Here is a 12,207-nt window from a genome sequence, read left to right as displayed (position 1 = left end):
CCCTTCCCCTCTTTATTCTCGTCCACTCGCGACATCGCACGCCCCGGCTATCCTCCGTTCCAACCACGCGGCCACGCGGATCCAACGGATATGGGCGACATGATCCCACGGTCCGCATGGTCGCCAATCTGACGCCGGTAGCGTGGTGTAGAGAAATCAAGGGATTATCCCAAAAAAGAATTCCAAATCAGCCGGCCGACCTCAGCCTCGGTCGGGCGCCTCCCGCACGCTCGTCACGCACCGCCCGTGCGTGCCTCACACGGGAGGCGCCTCCGGCCTTATCCCTTCCCCTCTTTCTCCTCGTTCGCCCAACACATCACACGCACCGACGATCCTTCGATCCACCACGTGACCACGCGTACCCAACGGCCGCGTGCGACACGATCCACCGGTCCGCGTGGCCACCGATCCGGCACCGGGAGTGCAGCGCAGAGGATCGTCGGTCCCTTTGTCCAGAAATTTCCTTTACCCCTCCCATGCGCCTTCTCACTCTACGCAGAAAAGAATTTCCTTTTGCATCAAAGAAATGCCAAAATCTCAACGTGAGGGAGGAGGGTGCCAATTAAGTGTGAGCACCACCATATCTACACTCCTACACAATAAAACACAAGGAGGGGGAGAAAGGGACCTCCGTTCCTTTGTCCACAAATTTTCCGTTTTCCCTCCTAAACATCCCATGTGCCGCGCATAGATAGGAATTCCCCGTTTCTGTTAATTAATTCATTATTTACTGCCGGTACCACAACCTTCCTCTTCCTCCCTCCCTCCAGCGCCAGCGGTGGCTGCCACCTCTTTGCCTCCCACACCTTCTCCATTCTTCCTCCTCTTCTCCTTCGGTTACTCCTCCACTCCAGTCCGGTCCGGTCCAGTCCAACCATCCCCGCCCCACCCACGAGGACTCCATTCCATCTGCGGAGGTGAGATGATAGAGGCAAAGGTGTCCCGATGTTTCGATGAGATGGTGGCTATCATTTTCTGTGGGAGTCGACCTTGACGATCCGACTACGAACGTGCGAGACGTCGCGCCTTAGCAATCGCTAAACCAACTTCCGATGGTTATTGACCACGCCGGAGCACGATCAACCTGACCACGAGGGTCTGTTTCCTGCGAGCAAACGAAGAACAAGCAAGAAGCTGAGATTGCAATCGGGATATTGCGAATAAAAGATGAAAGCTTTATTGATCAAGGTGGGGTTCTGTGACGTCTTGGTCTGGTCGTTGGACACAAACGAAGTACGCGAAGTTGCAGCTATGGCGAACTTTTAATCTAAACAAAACCCAAAGTCTAAACGACGCCCTAAGGGCTGTATATATGGAGGAAGAGGGGGGAATTTCGTGGCCCTTGAGGATGGGGTCCGAAACCAACCCTAACTCTTGTTTCCCCACACATACGGACTCTAAAATCATGCCAGTTTAATCCACCCATAAAACGTGCAAGCATAGCTTCATTCTCCTCAACAATACCACATCTAATCATGCCAGTTGGTAATTCCTGATAATATTCTTCTACAGAATTTTTTCCCTGTCTTAAGCGCTGCAATTTTTGAAGTAATTCACGTTGATAATATGGTGGAACCCAACGAATACGCATAGCAGTTTTCAAAGCAGCCCAAGTAGCCGGAATAGGATATAATCTACAATGCTCAGACCACCAAACACATGCAAAACTAGTGAATGCACAAACAGCAGCAGGAACACGTCTCTCCTCGGGATATTGTAAACATGTAAATCGTTGTTCAGTTTCTAACTCCCAAGTAAGATATATATCAGGAACATATCTACCCTCAAATGGTGGAATATTCAATTTTAGTTTAGGGAGATGGTCATGATCTCGTACCTGAGGGTGAGCCCTACCATTGCCATTATTTGCATGTGGACGACCTGGTGGTTGCTGTGCTGGTGGTGGCACGTAGTTCTGATTTTGATCAACCTCATCCTCATAATCTCCCACATAATCATCCTCCTCCACATCAGCAGTAGGAGCCACAGAAGTATCAACAGCAGCACCAGCAGTTTGGCCCGACTGAAGAGGGACACGGCTCGCTCGGCGGAGGGCTGTTTCCCGACGTGGAGGTAGTCGATGTTGTTGCTGTTGTTGCAGAGGTGCGGCAGGAGCAGCCGGTGGTGGTGGTGGAAAACGCGAAAGCAATTCAGCAAACTTGTTATCGAGCTTTGTTTCAAACGTCTTCTCCATGCCATCTATCTTCTCCATGGCCTCTTCAAATCTGTTTATCACATCTTGCACCTGTCCACTCATCATTTGCTGAAACGTATCATGAAGCTCCTTGTTCGTCAAGTTCTCCCAGTCAGTCTCGTCGACTTGTGATCCTGGCATGGTTAGCAGCAATAGAAACACACAAGAATATGATCCTACAGACTACTAACAAGTGGTGGTGGTGGCGGGTGTCACAAATCCGTCAAGCAAATCTCAAATTCTTACCAGTTCTTACCCAGCAGCAGGCGGTGATCGGCAACCGTTGTAGTCAAAACTCTCAAAAGCTTGGATAGAGCGATTGCCAGGGAGAGTCAAACGCACGACGTAGATGTATGTGGAGCTGGGAAGGCTTATAGTATGGTAGCAAAAAGGGTCAGCAATAATCAATTCAGAGATGCAAAGTTGAATAAACGCTCAACGACGGTACTGTGCTGGTCCTAGGCTAGACCGTGCTAGAGACGCGAGCCTAGAACACTAACAAAATCACGGCGCTGCACGTAAATAAGGGAAAAGCACACTCTGTACTCTTTTTTTTTCGCTCTTTTTTTGCGCTCCTTTTTTTTTCGCTCTTTTTTTTGCGAAAAATCACTATAATGGCGAGTGTCTCAAAACTCTTCCCTCGTCAAACTGATAGGATGGGCACGAATTTTTTTTCACTTTTTTTTCGGAAATCAGGGCAGCGACGACGAAAAAGTGCGACAAAAAATCACTATGATGGCACGTGGCTCAAAAGACTCAGAAAAGCCTAAAAATAGGATAGGGAAAAAAATTTGCCCGTGAAAATTTTGGCCTAAAAACTGCCCGGGGGTCTCCAGACTTTTTTTTTCCGAGACCTACGCAGGCAAGGAAACACGAAACGGAATTTAGATTGATCTCAAGAACAAACCTCATATGAGAAGAACTCGGATTGGTGGTGGATATATGGTTGTGGTATATGGCAGCGGTGGTGGTATATGGTAGCGGTGGTGGTATATGGATACAGATTGGTGGTGGTATATGGATACGGATTGGTGGTGGTATATGGATATGGATTCAGAGCGGTGGCGGATAAGCAAAAGTGGTAGATGGGCGATGATGATGGTGCGGCGGCGGCGTGACAACTTATGACCAGAACTCGAAACTCTAAAAGACTAGACTCTAAGACCAGCAACTTGACACACGACGATGCAACCGCAAATTCAACAAAGCAAAAACCCTAAAAAGATTATGCAAAGGCTCAGATTGGTTCGGATATGATGAACTAACCCTAATTTTTTTTTCTGGCTTTTTCGTGGACTGTAGGTATGAAGAACAGACTCGATCTAATCTATGAAAAACTGTAAAATCTCACCGAGCAACCTGGAAATCTGATACCACTTGATAGAGGCTAAGGTGTCCCGATGTTTCGATGAGATGGTGGCTATCGTTTTCTGTGGGAGTCGACCTTGACGATCCGACTACGAACGTGCGAGACGTCGCGCCTTAGCAATCGCTAAACCAACTTCCGATGGTTATTGACCACGCCGGAGCACGATCAACCTGACCACGAGGGTCTGTTTCCTGCGAGCAAACGAAGAACAAGAAAGAAGCTGAGATTGCAATCGGGATATTGCGAATATAAGATGAAAGCTTTATTGATCAAGGTGGGGTTCTGTGACGTCTTGGTCTGGTCGTTGGACACAAACGAAGTACGCGAAGTTGCAGCTATGGCGAACTTTTAATCTAAACAAAACCCAAAGTCTAAACGACGCCCTAAGGGCTGTATATATGGAGGAAGAGGGGGGAATTTCGTGGCCCTTGAGGGTGGGGTCCGAAACCAACCCTAACTCTTGTTTCCCCACACATACGGACTCTAAAAATAGCCTATACTTAAGTATTTCGAAATTACATGGGCCTGGCCCATTAATAAGGTGAAGCAGCACCTAGAATAGCCTATGGACGAATATTATGAAGTGGCATCTTGTATATTTCGTCCAAGGCTTCATGCACTCCTTATGGCGGCTTCAAAGTCCTGAAATCATCACTTGTAACTCCGTTCTTGATCCCTTTGCGCATGCCATCAACTTCATGCGTGTTCTTGCTCCAATGTTCATCCTTCTCCAAGCTAGGCCCTTCATTTGTAAGCAAAACAAATGTATCCAATTTAGGCAGCATCATAATCTCATGAATATTAGAATCATTACCAAGAAACGAAAGTATCTGGTAATTTAATTGACGTGCGTGAGCTCTAGTAATTGGTCCAGTATATGTAACAGTAGAGGCTGTAGGTGTAACAATGTTATTGATGTCTTCATCATGAGAAGATCTTGGTTCCGGCGAGGGGAACCGCCGACCCTCCCACCGGGCAAGGGAAAGAAAGGCGCGAGGCGGAGGGAGGGAGGGAGATCCCTGCCGCCGCCATGGCCGAGAAGGAGGCCGGCAACCTCGAGGCCGTCCTCAAGGAGGTCGTCGACCTGGTACGCACCCTACCACCGCGGCCTCTTCCGCCCTCCTCTCCTCCCCTCAGTCCAGGCTTCTTGGGGGGCTTCTTTCTTGGGGGGATTTGGAGCTTCTTGCGCCTTTGATTCGCTGCCAGGGGTTCCTCGCTTCCTCTTAATTCGACTTCTTGGTTCAGACATTGTAGCATCTCAGGAGCTCCTCCTCCCCTCCCCTTCTTTCGCCCTTCAATCAATCTTGTTTAGTTCATACCGCCGCTGCTCTGTTTCTCAAGTTCGGCTCTGCTTCTTGTGCTGCTGCAGGAGAACATACCCCTGGAGGAGGTGTTCGACAACCTGAGATGCAGCCGCGCCGGCCTCACCGCGGAGCAGGCGCAGCAGCGCCTCCAAATCTTCGGCGCCAACAAGCTGGAGGAGAAGGAGGAGAGCAAGGTCCTCAAGTTCCTGGGCTTCATGTGGAACCCGCTCTCCTGGGTCATGGAGGCCGCCGCCATCATGGCCATCGCGCTCGCCAACGGAGGGGTATTTCTCTTTTTCCTTCCCATCTTGCTTACTGCACTGCATACACAAATTTACAGTCCAAGATTGGGTCATTTCACATCTTGTATGTATGCCTTGTTTAACTGGAGATTGCGTGTCTGTCATCAGGGCAACTGGTTCCTCAACCTGAAAATTTCTCAACTTGAATGAAGATTCTAGTTGAGGACAAGTGAATAAATCTGACTAGTTTTTTGTTGCTTAGAAACTTAGAGTTCAAGATCGGGTGATCTAACATCTTCTTTTAATATTCTTGTGTGATTTTGTCATCAGGGGAGCCAACCTGCTGACCCTCAATTTTTTTTCTTCTCACCATGTTTGCTGCGTACACAAACTTACAGTTCAAGATTGGACAATGTAACATTTGTTTTGTTTTGTTTTGTTCTTCTTGTCTAATTTTGCCGTCAATCAGAATAAGCCGCCGGACTGGCAGGACTTCATCGGCATCATCACCCTGCTGGTTATCAACTCCACCATCAGTTTCATCGAGGAGAACAATGCCGGCAACGCCGCCGCCGCGCTCATGGCCCGTCTCGCGCCCAAAGCCAAGGTCCTGTCATTTGCGCCACCTACCACTCTATATATGCTGCTTCAGTATGCCTACATGTCGGTTTTCAGTTGAGGTGTCCCAACCCACATAGCTCATTCACAAGTCTGAACTTTTCTGTCATAATTCAGATTCTTCGCGATGGCCGGTGGACCGAGGAAGACGCGGCCATCCTTGTGCCAGGGGACGTCATCAGCATCAAGCTCGGAGACATCATACCTGCAGATGCACGCCTCCTAGAGGGAGACCCTCTCAAGATTGATCAGGTCCTTCCCTTCCCATTGTTCCTGACTTGTTGAAGCTGTTACTTTTGAGGCTTCTCTGCATAACATAATTTCTCTTCTCTTGTGCTGTAGTCTGCCCTCACTGGAGAATCATTGCCGGCCACCAAAGGCCCCGGTGATGGCGTCTACTCCGGTTCGACCGTCAAGCAAGGTGAGATCGAAGCCGTCGTGATCGCCACCGGTGTTCACACCTTCTTCGGAAAGGCTGCGCACCTTGTTGACTCCACTAACCAAGTGGGCCATTTTCAGAAGGCAAGACTGTAGCCATCACCTTACCTTTCTGTTTATTTCTTGATTGCATTTGTTGACGATATCGATGATACTATTATCTTACCGGTGCAGGTTCTGACGGCCATTGGGAACTTCTGCATTTGTTCGATTGGTGTGGGAATGTTCATCGAGATCATTGTAATGTATCCTATCCAGCACAGGGCGTACCGCCCTGGAATTGACAACCTCTTGGTCCTTCTCATTGGAGGCATTCCCATAGCCATGCCGACAGTCTTATCCGTGACTATGGCTATCGGGTCACATCGATTATCTCAACAGGTTTTCACCTGCTACACAAGCATAGTTTGGCTTTCGGTTTTTTTAATCTGCATTAATTTACTGAACCACGGTATGATTTATTTTTTCAGGGAGCTATCACAAAGAGAATGACTGCAATCGAGGAGATGGCGGGCATGGATGTCCTTTGCAGTGACAAAACTGGGACTTTGACTCTCAATAAGCTTACTGTGGACAAGAACCTTGTTGAGGTAAGGCGAGGATATTACTTGAACTCTTGCATTCTTTTTCTGATTCATATATCTTATGAAAACAAGTCCGGCCCAGGTTTTCGAAAGAGGCATCACTCAGGACCAAGTGATTCTCATGGCTGCTAGAGCGTCTCGAACAGAAAACCAAGATGCTATCGATACTGCAATTGTTGGGATGCTAGCTGATCCGAAAGAGGTACTGTGCCATACTTTGTCGATGCGCTGGCAGATGATTTTACCTCATTTATATGATGAAATGACTGTTTGCCCATATGTTCACGCAGGCACGTGCTGGTATTCAAGAAGTTCATTTTCTGCCATTCAATCCTACTGACAAGAGAACGGCGCTGACATACATTGACGCTGATGGCAAAATGCACCGTGTTAGTAAGGGTGCACCCGAGCAGGTACCACAAGAATGAACTGGTTTTATGTTGATATCCTAGCATTGCCTTATGGGAATATTATGCTCACGATTGCTATAAACCCAATGAATTGACTGCAGATTCTTCACCTCGCTCACAACACATCGGAAATAGAGCGGAGGGTCCATGCTGTGATTGACAAATTTGCAGAGCGTGGACTTCGATCGCTGGCTGTAGCGTATCAGGTGAGAAAAATTACAGCATAAAGTTAGTAAGCCTTGTCCATGCAAATGGGAGAGTGCAACTTAAGCGAGTTTTCTGAACAATCTGGCTTCCGTATCCGTCACTTATGCCCTTATAATGACTACCGTTGGTCGACCTTAATTATTTCTTCTTGTATCTGTTTTTGGTATGTGTTGTCTTAACGGTGTATATCCTGAAAATGCAGGAAGTACCAGATGGGAGGAAAGAAAGCCCTGGTGGCCCATGGCACTTTGCTGGTCTGATGCCACTTTTTGATCCTCCTAGACATGACAGTGCTGAAACAATCCGGAGGGCACTTAACCTTGGTGTTAATGTCAAGATGATCACAGGTAATATTTTCATTGGATCAATATCCAATTAATCTCTATCTTCCTTCCTCTGTTCCATTTATGTCTGACGCATTCCTGTTAATTTCAATGTGGCAAGGTTGTTACTTATTTCCTACCATTTCTTATTTTCTTCTTCAAATGTTCAGGTGATCAGCTCGCCATTGGAAAGGAAACAGGGCGTCGCCTGGGAATGGGTACAAACATGTATCCTTCATCTGCTCTGTTGGGGCAGAAAAATTCAGACGAGTCCATTTCTGCTTTACCAGTTGATGATCTCATTGAGAAAGCTGATGGTTTTGCTGGCGTCTTCCCTGGTATGCTTTTTTATGAATGAAATTACAGCACTGCAAAAACTGGGAGTTGGGAGAGCGAACAAATATTTTTAGTTCCACATTGATCGAGTGATTGCTTTTTCTGCAGAGCACAAGTATGAGATTGTGAAACGCCTGCAAGCACGAAAGCACATCTGTGGAATGACGGGTGATGGAGTAAATGATGCTCCAGCTCTAAAGAAAGCAGATATTGGTATTGCTGTTGCTGATGCCACTGATGCAGCCAGGAGTGCTTCAGATATTGTCCTCACAGAACCAGGCCTCAGCGTGATCATCAGTGCTGTGCTTACCAGTCGTGCAATTTTCCAGCGTATGAAGAACTACACTGTATGTGATAGTGTGCCTGAGTATTATTTCCTACTTTTTTGCTTGTGCTGTATATATGGCTAACGCATTGTGATGCGTGCAGATCTATGCTGTCTCCATCACAATTCGTATTGTGGTAAGTTTTTCTTGTATTTCACCTCTGAATTATACTTCCAGAGCAATACATGTTTCGGTCACATGATTTGCAATGCTGGTTTTAAATGGTGTCAAGTTGCACATTCTATTTATTTGGGAAATTGTCATTGATGCTTCTGTTGGGGATCAAAATTTCACTTATTCAACTTAACAAAGGTTACAAGATCTGTACGCATAAATGTTTTTGGAATATATATTCATCTTAAGCACTGAAGTTTCGCCCATCTGGCCTATATGCCTTCCTTCAGGGTTAACTCAGTATCTTCCTTTTCTGCTTACCTTTAACAGCTTGGATTTATGCTACTTGCCCTCATCTGGAAGTTCGACTTTCCACCGTTCATGGTCCTGATCATAGCGATTCTAAATGATGGTACAATCCCTCTACCTCCCTTCTCTGTTTCAGAACAGAAGTAGAATCAGAAAGTATATAAATATTTAAACTTCTTTAACTATTTGTCGTGAACTTGTGGTCAATAGGTACCATCATGACTATATCAAAGGATCGGGTAAAACCATCTCCACTACCCGACAGCTGGAAGCTGGCTGAGATTTTCACAACTGGAGTTATCCTTGGTGGATACTTGGCAATAATGACGGTCATCTTCTTCTGGGCTGCGTACAAGACAAACTTTTTCCCGGTAAGATGACTCTGCTTAGGCGAACAAAATCTAAATTTTGGTGAATCTTAAGCGAATTGCTGTGTACCCTTGGGTAGTAAACTTGGCTAAAAACTATTTTTATGATGTCTACTACAACTTACCGACGCTTACAACTTAATAAAATTTCAGAGATTGTTTCATGTCGAAAGCCTCGAGAAGACAGCTCAGGACGATATCCAAAAGCTCGCGGCTGCCATTTACCTCCAAGTCAGCACCATCAGCCAAGCTCTCATCTTTGTCACCAGGTCACGCAGCTGGTCATTTGCCGAGCGTCCTGGGTTTCTACTGGTCTTTGCATTCTTCGTTGCGCAGCTGGTTTGCTCCTAACTCCCTGCCCCTCTTATAAACTGCTTCAGGAGAAAAGCACATCAAGCTAAAAAACCTTCCCATTAATATTTACAGATTGCTACACTGATCGCGGTGTATGCTGACTGGCCGTTCACTCAGATCAAAGGCATCGGGTGGGGCTGGGCTGGCGTCGTGTGGCTCTACAATATCATCACATACCTCCCGCTCGATATCATCAAGTTCCTCATCCGATACACTCTGAGCGGCAAAGCATGGGATCTCGTCATCGATCAAAGGGTAATAATAACATGTGCTGCACAAACTGTCTTGGCCCACGCCTTTTGGACCATGTATCATGCATGACAAATGTTCATCTTTCTGTAGATTGCGTTCACAAGGAAGAAAGACTTCGGCAAGGAGGAGAGGGAGCTCAAGTGGGCACACGCTCAGAGGACCCTCCATGGGCTGCAGCCACCGGATGCTAAGATGTTCTCGGAGAAGGGGGGCTACAATGAGCTGAATCACATGGCTGAAGAGGCCAAGAGGAGGGCCGAGATTGCAAGGTAGGACCAGTCAATCAATCATAGCCCTTCCTTGCATATAATTTCCCCTGGTCCCTTATCGGTCCAGCTGTCCCTCCTTTCCCCCCTCATTGGCTCATTATCACTCATGAATTCATCTCTGGACATGCATGTGTCTTCTCTAATATCAGTAGGCATGCATGTAGGCAATAGTGACATAAGCAGTTGTGTTTGTCGACAACGGTGTGAAACTAACTGTACTGTCATGGTTACTACAGGTTGAGGGAGCTTCATACTGTGAAACTGTATTGGCATGTAGGATGTATGGGAATCGGAAATGCCAACCGACCCTATTGTAGAGAGGTTAAATTTAGTTGAAGAAAACAATTTGTTGAAGGTAAAAATAAAAAAAAATTGAGGAGGAGAAGATGATATTGGAGTTGCATGTTGCGGATGTGGTCGATGATCACAAGATCAAGATGGATGCAATGCGCTTGAAGATTAGAAAGATTAGAAAATATGCCATTCATACCGAGGCTTGGTATCATTATGCCGTTGGATCAATTGTTACCTTGGTTGCGATTATGATCGCATTTGTTTTCGCATTGAAATGTTTTACATAGTTTCAATGTATGGTTTAATTAATTAGATGCTCTGGAGAGCTATATGTTGTTAGATGAGAACTATGTATGCACTTTGGTTTTAATGTGATGATGAACTTCTATTAATTTGGACACTTAATTATATATAATGCACGCGGTGAACCGGCAATGGATGTACGGTGACAGACACACCTGTGAGTACATTAAGGGCGTGCATGAGTTTCTCGATGCGGCTGAGGCAAACAAGCAGAATGGTTTTATGTGTTGTCCATGCACTGAATGTGGGAATACGAGGTCTTACTCTAACCGGAAAATCCTTCACTCCCACCTTCTTTACAAGGGTTTCATGCCACACTATAATGTTTGGATGAGGCACGGAGAAATAGGGGTTATGATGGAAGACGGCGAAGAAGAAGAGTACGATGACAACTATGTGCCCCCTGAATACGGTGATGCTGCAACGGGTGGAGCTGGTGAAGATCAAGAGGAACCAGACGATGTGCCCAATGATACTGCAACGGGTGAAGCTGCTGAAGATCAAGAGGAACCAGACGATGTGCCCGATGATGATGATCTCCGCCGGGTCATTGTCGATGCAAGGACGCAATGCGAAAGTCAAAAGGAGAAGCTGAAGTTCGATCACATATTAGAGGATCACAAAAAAGGGTTGTACCCCAATTGCGAAGATGGCAACACAAAGCTCGGTACCGTACTGGAATTGTTGCAATGGAAGGCAGAGAATGCTGTGGCTGATAAAGGATTTGAGAAGTTACTGAAAATATTGAAGAAGAAGCTTCCAAAGGATAACGAATTGCCCGACAGTACATACGCAGCAAAGAAGGTTGTATGCCCTCTAGGATTGGAGGTGGAGAAGATACATGCATGCCCTAATGACTACATCCTCTACCGCAGTGCATACAAGGATCTGAACGCATGCCCGGTATGCGGTGCATTGCGGTATAAGATCAGACGAGATGACCCTGGTGATGTTGACGGCGAGCCCCCCAGGAAGAGGGTTCCTACGAAGGTGATGTGGTATGCTCCTATAATACCACGGTTGAAACGTCTGTTCAGAAACGAAGAGCATGCCAAGTTGATGCGATGGCACAGTGAGAACCGAAAGAAAGATGGGAAGTTGAGAGCACCCGCTGACGGGTCGCAGTGGTGAAAAATCGAGAGAAAGTACTGGGATGAGTTTGCAAAGGACCCAAGGAATGTATGGTTTGCTTTAAGCACGGATGGCATTAATCCTTTCGGGGAGCAGAGCAGCAATCACAGCACCTGGCCCGTGACTCTGTGTATGTATAACCTTCCTCCTTGGATGTGCATGAAGCGGAAGTTCATTATGATGCCAGTTCTCGTCCAAGGCTCTAAGCAACCCGGCAACGACATTGATGTGTACCTAAGGCCATTAGTTGAAGAACTTTTACAGCTGTGGAATGGAAACGGTGTACGTACGTGGGATGAGCACAGACAGGAGGAATTTAACCTTAAGGTGTTGCTGTTCGTGACCATCAACGATTGGCCCGCTCTCAGTAACCTTTCAGGACAGACAAACAAAGGATACCACGCATGCACGCACTGTTTAGATGACACTGAAAGTATATACCTGGACAAATGCAGGAAGAAT

General features: G+C 46.6%; 1 protein-coding gene across 2 annotated transcripts; it reads left to right on the top strand.

Annotated features, from left to right (window-relative positions):
• Positions 1 to 720: 720 nt before the first annotated feature.
• Positions 721 to 10,379, top strand: LOC125506811 (plasma membrane ATPase 1-like). Of its 2 annotated transcripts, none has more exons than XM_048671515.1 (21): positions 721 to 922; positions 4,495 to 4,650; positions 4,933 to 5,151; positions 5,579 to 5,716; positions 5,845 to 5,979; positions 6,070 to 6,249; positions 6,340 to 6,546; positions 6,636 to 6,755; positions 6,832 to 6,951; positions 7,040 to 7,162; positions 7,261 to 7,365; positions 7,569 to 7,713; positions 7,860 to 8,027; positions 8,134 to 8,372; positions 8,455 to 8,487; positions 8,796 to 8,877; positions 8,985 to 9,145; positions 9,296 to 9,481; positions 9,569 to 9,751; positions 9,839 to 10,017; positions 10,254 to 10,379. In XM_048671515.1, the coding sequence occupies exons 2-21, from the start codon at positions 4,594 to 4,596 to the stop codon at positions 10,351 to 10,353; spliced, it is 2,880 nt and encodes a 959-aa protein (XP_048527472.1). In that variant the 5' UTR covers positions 721 to 922; positions 4,495 to 4,593; the 3' UTR covers positions 10,354 to 10,379. The 2 variants fall into 2 exon arrangements, with proteins under 2 accessions (XP_048527472.1, XP_048527473.1); XM_048671516.1 differs by having other exon boundaries at positions 725 to 918; positions 4,491 to 4,650.
• The last annotated feature ends 1,828 nt before the right edge of the window (positions 10,380 to 12,207 follow it).

The sequence above is a fragment of the Triticum urartu genome, chromosome 5 (genome assembly GCF_003073215.2).
Source record: "Triticum urartu cultivar G1812 chromosome 5, Tu2.1, whole genome shotgun sequence".
Classification (NCBI taxonomy): domain Eukaryota; kingdom Viridiplantae; phylum Streptophyta; class Magnoliopsida; order Poales; family Poaceae; genus Triticum; species Triticum urartu.
The sequence above is the reverse complement of the archived record's forward strand: the minus strand, read 5'-3'. Positions and strand labels throughout refer to the sequence as shown.